We start from the raw sequence: 16,745 nt of genomic DNA on the forward strand, positions 1-16,745 counted from the left end.
CATCCAAGCATAGCTCCTTAATCATCCATCCAGTGGCACCAAAGATTAGGATATAATTATATTTGAAGCCTGTAGGATTCAATACAGCTATGGCCAATGTAGGGACTTGCTATCCTGGAAAAATGTGTGTATCAGCCATGGAGGAGGTTGATAGAAACAGGATGCCTCTCTTTTTAGTGTTAGGACAAGGATGTAGGAGAACTTGATTAAAGATGATTATATATAAACAATCACACAATGGTCATGAGCAAACAAACCTTTTATTACATCTTGATGTCTGAAAGAATAAACTGTCTGAAAGAATAAAGGAGTCCATGATCACACATAACATCAATTTGCAAATATGCAAATCCCTATACAAAAGTCAGCCTATACTACTACAGTAAAATTATTCAAGTATATAAACTATTTAGATAAAAATAATTTAAGTGGCTTTCAACATCAATGAATGGGTAGGTACATGGGTTATCTCAATGATAGTTGAGTTCTCACTTTCACTTAGAGGTTGCCGCCAAGGCTCTCCATCCATCTGCATATACACTCGATGCCTCTGATCAGCAATCAGCTGCATTCGAATAGCACAGCCCTGCATTATCATCCGATCATTCAGTAATGCCCCCTTGAAGAAGAAACTAACATTACGTACATCATGTAGGGCATGCACATGAGTGCAAGGACAAGCCTAGACACTTCAAAGAATTGAGCGTCTGAACTTGGCTCTTCACATGCAGATCAAAAGCAAGACACGCTACAAAAACCAAGCACCACCTGGGCAAGTCTTTTAGCTGAGCGGAGACTCAGCATCACGAGAGATGCATGCCAACCGTCAAAGAGCCCGAAAATTTCGAGCAGTCCATCGTCCGACTTCGGCAGAACAAAGCCTTTCTGCGACAGGACAATCTAGACATTAGAGCACCACCCAATGCACGGATAGAAAATTATGCAAGGCAAACATAGCAATTTGTACAAGGCAAAACAGTCAGAGCTTAGGCTCAAAAATATCTTCGAAGGAACAAGATGATCCCTATGCCAAATATAGTAAAGGATAGGAAGTCAATATACATACCCCACCCACTACCCACGCTCCTATGCCAACATGCACACGAACATGAATCCAACCTCATCCCCACAAACATATCACTACCATGACACCTAACACAGCCTGGCATGTAGAACATGTCAGGTAATAACCTGCCATGAATGGCCATCAACTGAGTCACCTAAACTCACCTTCTTATTGTACTCATCATCGGGATAGCCCCATGGATTTCGACCACTTGCGTAACTTTGAAGATTTAGCATGATTACTGCTCGCACACTGCCCAGTTTGTAAAAAAGAACAAAGGAGAAAGATGTCAACCATCTGCACAGAGAAGCTGGCAATGAATAAACAGGGAACTCAAACACACTTTTGTGATAAATCAACTGGTTCCCATTCACCACCCGCATCTCTTCTCACTTGAAGACGCATAACATTACGCAAACCCCTGTTGAGAAGCAACAAATTTACCACTAAAACGTTTGACATGGAAAAACTTCAGAGAATCAGCAATAATCAATTAGATCAATTCCATAAGTTCACCTTGCGCGTGGGTTGGCTGAACATGGTGTACAGAACCATCCTTGCACACAGCTACAGCCTGAGTAAACCAGCTGCAACGATAGGATAATGCTTAGAACCGGAGGTACAGATAAAGAACAGGAGGTACAGATAACTTCATCACATTCAGCAGAAGGAACTTAGCAGTTTAGTCTTTAGAAAGAATAGAAGTAAAGATTATTGAAACACTGCACAATAGTTGCGAGACCCTAGACCAGAAACCTTCCATATCTAGCTACACATGGAACACACTGTTAAAAAGCCCACGTCTAAAGTTCCCCACCATTAGATGGCCATGTAAAGCAACAGAAGCAGTCTTCACCTTGTTTGAAATCGGACCCTGCGCAATATGAGGTGCCCTCTCACGGAGGTGATGAAATCCATAAGCCACCTGCGCATCCATTCCTGTCAAGTATTAAACCAGAAATTAGAGATAGCAGCCAGGAAGTACGGAAGGTAGTAGCAAAAAAGAGTACAATTGTAGAGTTCCAGCCGAGCTTTCCCCAAGATGGTAACCTGACTCACAATCAAATAGGTACCTACAGTATCATTTTGAGTCGTGCTTGCAGTTGCTAGAGCATAAAAACACTCTAAGAAGCGCATGCACACATTCAGTGCAAGCAAGATGGTAGGAGAGTCGTGGAACTGCCCGGGAAAACCTACGTTTTTCAACGTTTTCTATCCAGAGAGCACGTTTTTCAAAAAAAACGTCTACAGGCGACCAGGAAATTGATTGAAGGAGCTCCTACCTTGCACAAATCAGCTCCTACCAGCTCCTCCTGCACTTCCAAGGTTCCGTGCCCGCCAACTCTCAGCTGGGTTGTGTTGATTTGTGCTTTTTTTCTTCAATTTTGTAAAAAACACAGATATTGAAATTTGGGGGTTTTCATGCCAGGGTGCCAATCCAGCCCTGCTTTTGTCAAGATGCCTTGCACTAAGGATGCCATGTGGGCCCATGTCACTCCCGTATCTAAATATGGTGGTTCAGGCACACAAAAGTGGAAATGCAATTTTTGCGGGGTTTGCTCAAGAGGGTCCATAATCCGTGTTAAGGCCCATTTCACAAGTTTAACCGGGGAAGGCATTGGTGCATGCAAACTTGTGCCTACAAACATCAAAGCTGAGCTACAAGAATGGAAAAGACAACAGCTGGCAAGACACGGTTGTGGGCCTGTGCTTGAGGATATTGGGGTTAGTGAGGATACATGTGAGAAGAGAACACGATTGGGTTCAGAGGAAGATGCTCCACTCCCACAGCAACACAACCCCTTTGCCCACAGCACCCAAAGCCTCTCTAAAGAGAGCAAGCATTCAAGCAAGCATGCAAAAGCAGGCAATTAAAGATGCAACTAGGGAACTCACTAGGCTTTTCATCCCATGTGCTTTGTCTTTTCACATTGTGCGCACATCACGATGGAAAAAGGCCATGAGGGCAATCAGCCGCATTGGATGTGAGTGGGAGGGACCCTCCTATGAGACCTTGCGCACTAAAGAGCTCAGAAGAGAGCAACAAGCAGTGGAGGTGGAGATGGAGCCATTAAAAGCCACTTGGAGCAAGTATGGTTGCACATTGTTATGTGACGAGTGGTCAGATATACGCAAGAGGAATGTGTACAATATTTTGGTGTCCTCTTGCAAGGGCACTATGTTTTTGCGTGCCATTGATACATCTATGCTAGGGATAGTGGTGACATGAGCATTTATATGGTCACACCTCCGCAAGGCTATCATGGAGATAGGCCCACAAAACATAGTGCAAGAGGTCACTGATAATGGTAGCAACTGTGTCTCTATGGGACGGATGTTAGAGGATGAGTTCCCGCAGATTGTATGGACTCCATGTGCATCCCACAGCCTAGACTTGCTCATTGAAAATCTTGCCAAGATTAGGTGGATTGCTGACATCTTTGACATTGCACGTAGCTTGGTGAAGTTTGTTACCAAGAGGCCCAAGGTATTGGCAATGTTTCGTGCCAATAGTGACCTTGAGCTTTTGAAGCCCTTACAAACCAGGTTTGCATATATGTTCATTGTGGTTGCGAGGGTAGTGAGAGTCCGACAGAGACTCATGCGCACAGTGGTTAGTCGAGAGTGGATGAGCTGGAAGGACCATTGAGCACCCGAAGGCAATTGCTTTGCACGTAGAGATGCAAGAAGACTGGTGGAAGGAGGCAAAGGCTTTATTGAGAGCTCTTCAACCAATCTATAGTGTTCTTCGCATCACTGACATGGAGGGCAGCACTCTTGGACTCTTGTACGAGTTCATGGACCGGACTGGAGAGGCTCTTAACCGATGCACTCTCTTGACAGATGAGAGGTACTGAACTTCCAACTAGCTGCCTTCTTGTTGTAACTTGTAAGTTGTATCGTACTATGATCTATCGTAGCCCCTAGGAGTGAGCTAATAGCTTTGATCATTCATGGCTAATTTTGGTTGAGGACATTCGACGGGTTTGGAATGACCGGTGGGATTGGTTCCATAGACCAATCCACGCGGTTGCCCACATATTGCACCCTCTCTGGCATAGTGAGGCCCAATATATTAATGAACAGTTGGAAGATGGATGGCAAGATTACATTCAAAAATGGACAGGAGGAGGCGTGGAGCTCATGAGACGCTTGGAGGATGAGCGGCTAGTGTATCGGAATGCCAACCACGCATTTGGTAGACAAACTGCATGCATGCGAGAGACAGCTTCACCCAGTCTCATGGTGGGAGAAGTATGGGATCAGTAGCCCTCACTTGGTGAGTACAACTCTAAAAGACAAGTCTGTTATTTACATAATACATTGATCAATGATGATTATACTTAGACTTTAGTACCCTGTACTCACAAAGTTTCTGTATTTTATTGGCAAAAACGCCTCGCCATTCGAGTCCTCTCACAAGATTGCAATTCGAGTCCTGCTGAGAGGAACTGGAGCACATGGGCCCTCTTCCATATACAAAGAAGAGGAACAGGTTGTCTACTACTCACTTGGAGCGGTTGGTGTATTGCCATTGCAATCTCCGCCTAATTGAGCACTCAGGCAATCCGATAGAGCCTCGTCACGTCAATGTCGATAAAATCGACATTGAGAAGATGAAAGATGTCCCAGAGATTCCTCACGAGGAGCGCGACATATATGCCATGTTGTATGAGGTGTTGATGGCACCTACTCATGGCACACGAGCATCTACAGTAGCATTGTCACCAATTGGCCGACCATTTAGTCCGTCTCCAGATTTGTGTCTTGTTCACTTGAGGCCAGGCCGGTGTCTCATGTGAAGGGGCCAGTATTTTGCATAACATGGATGGGAGCCACACTGGTGCCACCCGTGTGTTAGCAGGATGGTGTCGTATGGACAGGAGCCAGACTGGTGCCACCCATGTATGACCTGGACTGTGTTCTATCCATGGGGTTGTCACGCCATGGAAGAGCCAGTATTTGTGCCGTGTCTTGCCTATGGGACTGTCACTCCATACGGAGGCTCGTGCCTCAATCTGTGTCTTACCTATGGGACTGTCACTCCACAAGAAGACCGGGATTTATACTTTCTGTCGTGCCATCATTGTGCCCGACAGGAATTTCTAGTACTTGTTCCATGAACAGGAGATATATCCATGATACTATTTGCACATGCATTCATGTTTTGCATGCTTGGAACTATTTTCGCGAGACTTGTATTCGTGTGTTTGCCTGTTTGACGTGCCACTTACTGAGCGGGGACGCCTGCCAGTGAGTCGTGAAGTTTGCTCTGTCTTCTGACGAGTTTTGTTGCGTGTGAACAAGTGGTAAGTGTATTCCATTTGTTTATTTTATGGCATTATTTCTAACCTTTGTTTTTATAAGGTTGCAGGTTCACACTCATTAATGAGTGGGCGGCCTCCCCAATACCTCATGGTGCCCTTTTCTAGGGTGGACACCCACACTTGGGCCATGGTGGGGAGAGAAGCCCTCCCTTAACCGTGTGTGGTGGTGGGTGCATGGTCACCTAACCACCCCCCCTTGGAAGCCTTCAAACTGGCCGCCCCCCATGCAAAGGGTGAGTCAGCCAGCTGTACATGGCCCGGCCACCTTCGCCAGGCATCCTACTCTTGCCCGTAGGCGGCATCGCACAAGCGCCACCCTCTCTAGCCCGCAAGTGGCATCGCACAAGCGCCACCCTCTCTAACCCGCAAGCGACTGCAAACAGGCGTCACTTTTCTCTTGCCCACTAGCGAGCTACACACAGGGCCCAGGTCTTTCTCCTACCCACAAGCGAGCTGCATTCAGACGATTGTCTCTTCCACAAGCGGGCAGCTATACAGGCGTCTCTCTCTACCACGTTCATTGAATGAGATTCAAGCAAATGTCCTTGGTGTAAAACATTCGAGGGATATTCACTACTGCTAACACCCGTTCGGTGCTGGGTAGTCCAAGCTTTTGGAGAACCACAGTCCGTGGGTGCCGAGATCGGGAGAGCCAGGCGTTAGTACAAGAGGGCCTGTTTGTGTGTGGTCCTGGAACACCAATGGGGCGCTCTCTGCGAATTCCAGTGAAGGCACGGGACCGTAGAGACTAGTCTTCTTCAAGTGGATCGCTCTACTTCAAACGTCTACTTCAAGTCTCTTGTTTGGTAACTGTATTCATTTCAGTTGTACATGGACATCATCTGGTTCATTGAACCCATGGAGCATTGTATCACTTAAATACTCCCAATAATATATTATTTATAGAGGGGGGGAGTCGGCCCGTTCTGGCCCCAGTGCTGGTGTCCATTGATCATCTTTTCATTTCAGTTTTCAGTTGTTATTGAGTTGTCCATTCATATTGTGATATTTAAGTTGTACTATTACGCGTGTGGGTGTCCAACGAAGTCTACTCCTACTTGACGGGATCGGTTTCATTGGTATCAGAGCACGGTCATTTCCCTCTTCTTAGTGGGGAAACGAACCTGTGTTTTGGACACCCCGCTTATAGCACACTTAACACAATGGACAGCCAAGGCAAGCCTTTGGAAGTGCCTATTTCAAGGGGCCCATCAAGTGCCTCGCATGGTTCTGATGCTTTGCAGGGAAGGCACAAGCCCCTTGAGAGGGTGAATGATAGTGATTCGAGGGGACAACCGTCTCGTGGAAAGACAATTATGCAAGAAGAGGAGCCTAATGCAATGAGGGCTGAATTGGAGCATATGAGAAAGCTTTTGCAGGCAAAAAAGCAAGAGCTGAAATTCTTGCATGAAGATCCCCATGTACAACGTGCCATTGAAGCAAGGAAAGCTGATGCAATGGTGGACATGACTTTTGAGTCCATGGCACGAGAAGTGGGCAAGAAGCCAAGGGAGTTGGCACTTTCCTACCTCCTCCGCAAAGGTGATAACAAACAGGGGGAAGATGGAGAGCTGAAATTCAGAAATCCACCTCGCTTGAAGCATGGAGATCCCGCATCTCAAAGGTTGAGGTCATTTATGCAAAGGGAAGAGGTGACAGCCACCTCTCGTCATGCATCTTCTCCACAAGGCACAAAGGGTGACAGGTATATGTATGCTAGTGCTCATGGAGGGCATGATGGTTACATGTATTCAAGGCATGTATCCCATGGAGGGGGTGACAGGTCTGCAACTAGAAGAGCTTTGCCTACTGAGTTGTCTCATGGAGAGACATTGCCTTATGCAGGAAGGTCACATGCATCTGATTTTTAGGTTCGTGGAGCACATGCCACCGTGCTTCATGAAACTTCCATGATGGCCCATGGAGCCCATGCAGATAGGGCTGCCCCGTTGGATAAGGGAAAAAGAAAAAGAGAGGACCATGAGTCTCATGCCCAGAAAGCTCAAGGAATTCAAAGCAGGTGACAAGTCCGTTAAGTTTGATGTTTTTCATGGAGAGCATGATGCTTCCAAGGTGTTAGCATTTGTGGCACAGTAGTTTGATATTGCTTTTAGTGATGAGGACTTCACTGAGAAGTCTAAAGTATGCCATGCTAGCATGTTCTTGAAGGGGACAGCTGCTCATTGGTGGATCACTGAAAAGACCACCAAAGACCCCATTTGCACTTGGAAAGAGTTTAAGGATAGATTTTATGCCCAGTTCTTGCCACCTAATGCGGAGCAAACTCTCACCCAAAAGTGGGATAGACTTGAGCAAAGAGATAATGAAAGTGTGCAGCAGTATGTCAATAAGTTTTGGAAAGTGTTGCTTGAGGTAACTCCCTTTATGCAAATCACTGAGGATGAAAGAAAGAGGAAGTTTCGCTCCGGATTACAACCAGCTTATCGTTCGGGCATTGAATTGCATCCGAAACACACTTTGCAACAGCTTATAGCCTCTGCTCTTGCTACGGAGCAATTGGTGCTCAAAATTAAGCAAGATCAAGGGGGTTCTAAGGGCAAAGATAAGGCTGTCCCAAACCTTCCCAAACCTGCAAAAAAGGTGGACAGCCACCTAAAAAGAGCTTCAGGGAAGTCCAGAAGGGAGGTAAAGCTGAAAATACCTCATCCATGGATAGTGTGCTTAAGAAGAACAGGTTTGGCTTGACTCCTGAGCAAAGGGAGCAATATGCGAAAGAGGGGAAATATTTTGCATGTGGAAGCAAAGAGCATATGTTTCGGCAATGCCCCAAACATAAGCAAGATGCAAGAGGACAAGCAGTCTAAGCCTAATGTGCATGCAGTTCCCGATATGCAGGGTAGTGTTGATCATGCTGGCAAAGAGGGAGATTCCATCCCTATTGTATCACACATCCATATTAATAAAGCAATAAAGAAGAATTTGGTAGCAGATGCATTGTCCAAGAGGCCATATGTGGCTGCAATTTCAGTAGCCTCACATGGGGAATTGACTACTATGCGTGATTTGTATCATTTGGATGCTGATTTTTGTCATATTTGGGCTGATTTGATGAGCTGGTCACACTCATGCCTCTTATGTGATCAAAGAGGGCTATCTCATGAATGAAAATTGCCTATGTGTGGTGAAGGACGTGCGTCCCAAGGTTTTAAAGGAATATCCAGCCGCACCTTATGCTGGTCATAGAGGTATCATGCCTACTACACGCATGATTGAGAGAGATTTTTTTGGCCAAGCATGCGTAAAGACATTGAGGCATATGTACATGCATGTCTTACTTGCCAAAAGGTAAAATTTGACAAGCAAAAGCCTCCAGGTTTACTTCAGCCATTCAGCCATGGGAAAGTATTACTATTGACTTTATTATGGACTTGCCTAGATCCCAGCATGGGAATGATGCTATTTGGACCATTGTGGACAGGTTTAGCAAACAGGCTCATTTCTTGCCCGTCAAGAAAACCATTAAAGTTGATCATATGGTGAAGCTTTTTCTTGCTAACATCTTCAAGCATCATGGCATGCCAAAGTCCATTATTGGGGATAGAGATCCCAAGACTACGAGCCTCTTCTAGAGGGCTTTATTTGCTTGTTGAGTTTACCTACAACAATACGGTCCATGCCTCCACGGGAAAGGCCCCGTTTTAGATTATTTATGGCAAAGTGGTTTTGCCACCCATCCTTCATACAAAGGATGAGATTTTTGCAGCTCATGAGTATGTACGTGACTTGGATGTAGCCTTTGCTCAGGTACGGACAGCCATTGCAAGGTCACAAGATAAGCATAAAATCGCTGCTGACAAGCATAGAAGGGACATGCAAGTCAAAGAAGGTGATTGAGTTTTGCTAAAATTTGAGAAAGCTAGGCTTCGGAAGAGGCCAGGACGAGAAGGATCATATCCTAAGCTTTCTACTCGCTATTATGGACCCTTCAAGGTGATTCAAAAGATCAATGAAGTGTCATACAGGCTTGCTTTACCTAGTCATTGGAAGATTCACAATGCATTTCATGTGAGTCTTTTGCGGAAGTATGTCGGGTCAGATACTGACGAGCCTATCACAGAAGATCCACCAGAGATTGATGAGCTTGAGGAGATCCTCCAGCCAGAGCAGATTGTCTTTCACAAGGAGAGAAGGCTACCTGCAGGAAAGCTTTCCAGGAGATACCTTCTAAAGTTCAAGAATTATTTGCCCTTTGATGCAAAGTGAGTAAATGAGGATTATTTTGTTGACTACCCACAGTTGTTGCAGGCATATCTTAAGGCTTTTCAGTTGAGGACAACTCTTTAGAAGCCCGGGGGGATGTCACCAATTGGCCGACCATTTGGTCCATCTCCAGATTTGTCTTGTTCACTTGAGGCCAGGCCGGTGTCTCATGTGAAGGGGCCAGTATTTTGCATAACGTGGACGGGAGCCAGACTGGTGCCACCCGTGTGTTAGCAAGATGGTGTCGTATGGACGGGAGCCAGACTAGTGCCACCCGTGTATGACCTGGATTGTGTTCTATCCATGGGATTGTCACGCCATGGAAGAGCCAGTATTTGTGCCGTGTCTTGCCTATGGGACTGTCACTCCATAGGGAGACTCGTGCCTGGATCTGTGTCTTACCTATGGGACTGTCACTCCATAGAAAGACCGGGATTTATACTTTCTGTCGTGCCATCATTGTGCCCAACAGGAATGTCTAGTACTTGTTCCATGAAGGGTAGATATGTCCATGATACTGTTTGCACATGCATTCATGTTTTGCATGCTTGGAACTGTTTTCGCGTGACTTGTATTCTTGTGTTTGCCTGTTTGACGTGCCACTTACTGAGCGGGGATGCCTGCCTGTGAGTCGTGAAGTTTGCTCTGTCTTCTGACGAGTTTTGTTGCGTGTGAACAGGTGGTAAGTGTATTCCATTTGTTTATTTTATGGCATTATTTTTAACCTTTGTTTTTATAAGGTTGCAGGTTCACACTCATTAATGAGTGGGCGGCCTCCCCAATACCTCATCGTGCCCTTTTCTAGGGTGGGCACCCACACTTACTTGGGCCATGGCCCATGCAAAGGGTGAGTCAGCCAGCTGTACGTGGCCCGGCCACCTTCGCCAAGCGTCCTACTCTTGCCCGTAATAGGCGGCATCGCACAAGCGCCACCCTCTCTAGCCCGTAAGTGGCATCGCACAAGCGCCACCCTCTCTAACCCGCAAGCGGTTGCAACAAGCGTCACTTTTCTCTTGCCCACTAGCGATCTACACACAGGGCCCAGGTCTTTCTCCTGCCCACAAGCGAGCTGCATTCAGGCGATTCTCTCTTTCACAAATGGGCAGTTTACGGGCGTCTCTCTCTACCACGTTCATTGAATGAGATTCAAGCAAAGGTCCTTGGTGTAAAACATTCGAGGGATATTCACTGCTGCTAACACCCGTTCGGTGCCGGGTAGTCCAAGCTTTTGGAGAACCACAGTCCGTGGGTGCCGAGATCGGGAGAGCCAAGCGTTAGTACGGGAGCGCCTGTTTGTGCGTGGTCCTTGAACACCAATGGGGCGCGCTCTGCGGATTCCAGTGAAGGCACGGGACCGTAGAGACTAGACTTCTTCAAGTGGATCACTCTACTTCGAACGTCTACTTCAAGTCTCTCGTTTGGTAACTGTATTCATTTCAGTTGTACATGGACATCATCTGGTTCATTGAACCCATGGAGCATTGTATCACTTAAATACTCCCAATAATATATTATTTATTGAGGGGAGGGTCGGCCTGTTCCGGCCCCAGTGCTGGTGTCCATTGATCATCTTTTCATTTCAGTTTTCAGTTGTTATTGAGTTGTCCATTCATATTGTGATATTTAAGTTGTGCTATTACGCGTGTGGGTGTCCAACGAAGTCTACTCCTACTTGATGGGATCGGTTTCAAGCATTATGAGGAGATGCTAGTACTAGTGCAGCAACTGAGACGAGTGCGACAGCTGAGCCAGCATCATCCTCTTCTGAGAGTGACATTGAGTCTACCGAGGAGAGTACTGATGAGGACATCGAGGATGTTGAGGATTGGGTGCCCAGTTGGCAGTGCCCACACTCCATATTGAGGACTCTAGTCTTTGGGGCTATCAAGCTCCTCTAGTTTACTATTTGTCATCATTCATGCACGATTGCATCTTTCAGGCTTCAGCATGGTTTACTTTGTGTATTTCAGACTACAGTTTACTTTTTTTGTATCAGCTCAGGATTCAAACTTTTGTGATCACTTTGAGTGCCATTATTGAGTAGTTGCCATTATTGATGATGAAATCTAGATCTTGATTCTTGATGTTGCCAATTTATTTATGCCAATCGGTTAGTGACTCAGTTGGGTGCCCATTGTAATTGGGTCACCCAAATTCTTTAGCTTTAGCTTGTAAACATGTTTTAATGTGTAAATGATGCATGTTTAATATTGTTTTGCAAGGCAACATATTATAAACCTGTATATAAATATTGAGGCTTGTACCCTCCCTTTTTGTATGAAAAGTTTTTGAAACTTTTGGAAAATGAATGTGTGACATGTGAGAGGTTAAGACCGTAGTAATCACAACCTTAGTCTGACTAAACTGCACTTAATGATGTTTAAGAGATAGACAAATATGTGTCAATGCAATGCAGCTATATTATATGAGGAATGCGGTTACAATGAGATCCAAATGGATCTATACTGCTGAATATGCTGCCTATATGCTGACTATGCGGGATGAACTGCTGTCCACTCTTTCCCTTGTCTCCTGGAAAGGAAACGCTGAAGGCAGGCTTTGGAACATATGCTGAATGCTGACCTGATGATGAAACGCAGAACTGATGGGCTGAACTGAGCTGAATGTTGCTGCGTTTGCTGAAGATGAATGCTGATGATAATGCGTTACTGATATGCTGATGCGTGGGCTGGTTATGCTGCTCCCAATGCTTCCTGGAGGAGATGCGTTGGAGAACACACTGCTGAATGCTTCTATGATGGACTGGTTACTGCATGCGGAACTGATAGGCTGAAAAACGCATGATGATCCAGATGAGGATGCGCTTCTATTTATATGAATGAGGGCTGCTGGTCGGCCAGCATTAATGCAGTCGGCCAGCTACTGAATGTCCACGACTGGGCATAAATACCATAAATGCCAGTCGGCTGCCCCATAAATGCCTGAAAAATGCCTTAAATGCCTGTAAAATACCTGATAAAGCTGATGACGCTAATGATGCCATAAAATGATGCCATGTCACTGTACACCTGAATGGTGTGCACGTGACATTCCCCGCTGCTAAACTGTTGCTGGGTGATAAACCTGGCAACCTTCGACTCCTCTGTGATCCTTCTCCTCCGAACCACTGCCCCCTTCTGTCTTCTGCTGCCGGGACTGAGGCCGTCTGCAGGAGTGAAATCCTTTGAGCCAGGACTCTATGTACTGCGGGAACTGAATGGCAAATACCTGAGTCACCCCTGACCTGCCTGTGAAAACCTTTCACTTACCATCTCCGTCGTACCTGAAGCTCTGAACCTCCTGAGGTGATGTTGGAGCAAACTTCCGTCTTCTGTGGAAGAGAAACCCCCTACTGCTGCCAGTTGAAGCCCAAAACTTATGTCCTCCTTTGATGATGGATGTCATTCTTCCCCAGAGAGTTCATGGGCAACATGTATGCAAGACTGACTGCTAGGATGTCTGTTATGATGACTGCTAAGATGTCTGCTATGCAAGCCATGTGCAACCCTAGATGCTGTGCAAGAATGCAGATGAATGGGTTACTGATGCAGACCTAAGGGAAAATCCCTAAGGGTGGCTTGCAAAATTTTGAGAACTGGGTTTAACTGTGCGGAAGCTATTAACATGATGTCTGACTGAATGACTGATGGAATGAACATGCTCAAAGGCTGGTTACCCTGTAACGCTCTGATACCAATGTGACATGTGAGAGGTTAAGACCGTAGTAATCACAACCTTAGTCTGACTAAACTGCACTTAATGATGTTTAAGAGATAGACAAATATGTGTCAATGCAATGCAACTATATTATATGAGGAATGGGGTTACAATGAGATCCAAATGGATCTATACTGCTGAATATGCTGCCTATATGCTGAATATGCGGGATGAACTGCTGTCCACTCTTTCCCTTGTCTCCCGGAAAGGAAACGCTGAAGGGAGGCTTTGGAACAGATGCTGAATGCTGACCTGATGATGAAACGCATAACTGATGGGCTGAACTGAGCTGAATGTTGCTGCGTTTGCTGAAGATGAATGCTGATGATGATGCGTTACTGATATGCTGATGCGTGGGCTGGTTATGCTGCTCCCAATGCTTCCTGGAGGAGATGCGTTGGAGAACACACTGCTGAATGCTTCTATGATGGACTGGTTACTGCATGCGGAACTGATAGGCTGAAAAACGCATGATGAGCCAGATGAGGATGCGCTTCTATTTATATGAATGAGGGCTGCTGGTCGGCCAGCATTAATGCAGTCGGCCAGCTACTGAATGTCCACGACTCGGCATAAATACCATAAATGCCAGTCGGCTGCCCCATAAATGCCTGAAAAATGCCTTAAATGCCTGTAAAATACCTGATAAACCACTGTAGAAGCAAAGGATTGTGGTAAAGGAACACCAAAGGAAGCAGCAATCCATCTCACAGCAAGAGAAAGCTCCTGAGAAAGACCAAGGTATTGAAGGGTGACAAGGTGGCATGGGATCTTAAAGCGCTGGTCAAAGTCGGCTAGCGAAAAGCCTGGTAGTAGCGAATGAGGCATATCAACCTATCAGCAACCAGCAATGGAGAGCGACTGAGAAGACAAGTCACATCCTCTGCATCAGCAAGGTGAAGCATGAAGATCCCGCGACCTAAGAGAAGAACCTCGACAATCCGGCCAACGGTGATGGCAAGAGAATCTCTGAACGGCAGAGCAAGAAAGGGTACCCAAAGTGGAACCCGGTTCCAGACTAGCGGTCGCCATGTCCAAGGCTTCCAGAAAAAAGGGCAACATGAATGCACAACCACAAAGGCAGGAAGCACTAAGGAGAGCTGCACACTAACAGAAGCGAAGTGAAACCGAGCACAGGTTCCCACACCTGAGAATAGGTACGCTGCCAATGTAGACACAGAGGATCGATGGTGCTACAAAGATAGGTCTCACAGATTGGCTCAGAGCAGAGGGTGACAACACAGCTGAAACCTTAACAACACAACTGAAACCCTAAACACACAATAGAAACCCTAAAAACAGGCAAAACGCCCATGAGGAGTTTACAGGTTTATTTGAATGTGTAGTAGAGAGTCTGTTCGAATTGCCTTTATATGATGACACAAGTGTTGTTGGTGCTAGCATGGTTGAGCAATCATTTGTGCTTGAAAGTATCAATAGTGGTGTGGATATGGATGCTTTGTCAGAAGATGCCTTGGAGGGTGTTTTTGATTTGTATGAAGAGTCTCTGGATCAAGAATGTGTTGAGCAATCAGGTGCCCTTGTGGATGCTAGAGTGTGTGACAGTGATGATGAGTTGTTGAATGTTGTGGACAAACTGTGGGATGAAGAAGCTGAGGATGCTGACCAAGATATGCAACAGGTTGCTGACATGGGTTGTTTGGAAGATTTGAAGGATAATGTTCAGGATGGTCTTGATGGGACGATTTTTTGTTATGATGAAGATGTATTAGGGGAATGGAATGAAGGCTTGGTGGGAAAAAATAGAGTTGAGACGTGCTCTGAGGTGGATGGCGAGCTTAGAGCTAACAAGGGTGGAGAAGACAGGAAGAAGGCTGACAGTAAGTATGCATGCATGATGTAGCCATTTGATAAAGGCAAGTCTAAGGGGCGATCTGCAGTTTGTAGGTTTATGATCTAGGTGGATGGATTAGTGCAGCTAGATGGCTCTGGAAGATGTTGTTGTTCCCTTTTGATCTAGGAGGGAGATGAGATGCTGGATCATGCCTTTGTTGTATATAAAGCTGTATAGAATGGTGTGTGGAGGAGAGCAATTTGGAGCATGAAGGAGACGGTGAAAACATGAATGTTTTCATCTAGGGGGGTGGGCTATATGTGACGAGAATCCCAAGCCCCTCCCAAGCATGGTGTGTAGATAGATGAAGTGGGTATAGCATGGCGTGAAATGGATCCATGCTGGTAGAATTAGCGTGACAACCAAGTGGATAAGCATAGGTGCACAAACGAAAATGGAAAGTGCAAGCGCGATCATGAGAACCGGGCGACGCAGGTTCCGGAAAGAATGAAGGCAGCGACGGGTTGAAAGAGGGAGAATTGAGCCAGTTTTCGAGAGTGGCTCGTCGAGAGTGTGCAAGAGTGACCACCGAGGAGCGAGACCGCCAGTGAGAGACTGCAGTTGAGTGGGCTCCTACAGGTCTGTTTGTTTTGCAGGCTAGAGTTCTTGCAGTTTTGTTCATGTTTACAGAGAAGAGACAACGCAATGTGAGAAAGATTGGTTGGCTCAAAGTCGAGGGAAAGCTGGAGGCCAGACAGTCTTGAAGGAGGTGTGCGCCCTTGGATCTCTAAGGAGCTGAACTCTATTAGATACTTGATTCAATCCATTTCTTCTTCAATTGTAGCTGCTTCCTATCAGTTGAATGTTGTTATTGTGTGAGAAAGACATGTCATGTGCGACACTTGATTTTGAGTTTGAAGCTGCGTTGCCAAGGTCCACTTGAGGGGGATCCTTGAGCTTTTTGTGTTTTCTTCTGATATGTGTGTGCCCAGGTCTCAGGGCTGTTGAGACAATGAAGTGTTTTTGGTTTTGTTGAAATATAACTCAAAAGGGGTTTAACCATGCATTGGTATAGCTTCTCAGAAAACCTAAGGCATAGGGAGGAAAGAATCTTATATCACTGATATTATTTCTACTAGCAATACAATTTGTCTTTAAATAATGATATAGTCACCATATGCTTTTAGTATTGGTATGGAGATGAAAGGAGTATTGGAGCACTGATATGGGAAAACAACTCATAATGGCATTTGTCAACGGTTAGCTAGAATGAGACATTAAGGAGGACACTAATATGAGAAAACAACTCATAATGGCATTTGTCAACGGTTAGCTAGAATGAGACATTAAGGAGGACACTAGTTTGGTGGGTATGTGTGGAACTTGTAGTGTCTCATAAAAAGGTCATGTGTCTAGATGCCAAAATCCAGAGTGCCACGCAAGTACCGAAGAACTCTGAGGGCACACCGCCAATGCTGCTGACGGGGTTTGGATGAGAAGGAACTCAATAAACAGACTGCGAAGCATATGTCCAATCGGGAGTAGGTCAACCATACCAAACAACCAACGAGAACCCGATCCTGTGCCTAATCAGTCCCTGGAGAAGCATCAAGTGAAG

The 16,745-nt window shown here is 45.8% G+C and overlaps 1 protein-coding gene across 3 annotated transcripts in view; it reads right to left on the bottom strand.

The window, feature by feature from the left end:
• Positions 1–244: 244 nt before the first annotated feature.
• The window catches only part of LOC147605788 (diacylglycerol kinase 7-like), a 35,566-nt gene continuing 19,065 nt past the window's right edge, over positions 245–16,745 (bottom strand). The window contains exons 7-12 of one of the 3 annotated variants that reach the window (XM_086793181.1): positions 1,923–2,005; positions 1,583–1,653; positions 1,410–1,487; positions 1,231–1,318; positions 769–885; positions 245–586 (exon numbers count right to left, since the gene is read on the bottom strand). In XM_086793181.1, the coding sequence (XP_086649307.1) occupies positions 425–586; positions 769–885; positions 1,231–1,318; positions 1,410–1,487; positions 1,583–1,653; positions 1,923–2,005 (599 nt within the window). In that variant the 3' untranslated portion in view covers positions 245–424. The remainder of the gene's footprint in view (positions 587–768; positions 886–1,230; positions 1,319–1,409; positions 1,488–1,582; positions 1,654–1,922; positions 2,006–16,745) is intronic. The other 2 variants (XM_086793182.1, XM_086793183.1) reach the window with 2 other exon arrangements.

This window comes from Cibotium barometz, chromosome 59 (genome assembly GCF_041138505.1).
Source record: "Cibotium barometz isolate CiBa-2024 chromosome 59, ASM4113850v1, whole genome shotgun sequence".
NCBI lineage: Eukaryota > Viridiplantae > Streptophyta > Polypodiopsida > Cyatheales > Cibotiaceae > Cibotium > Cibotium barometz.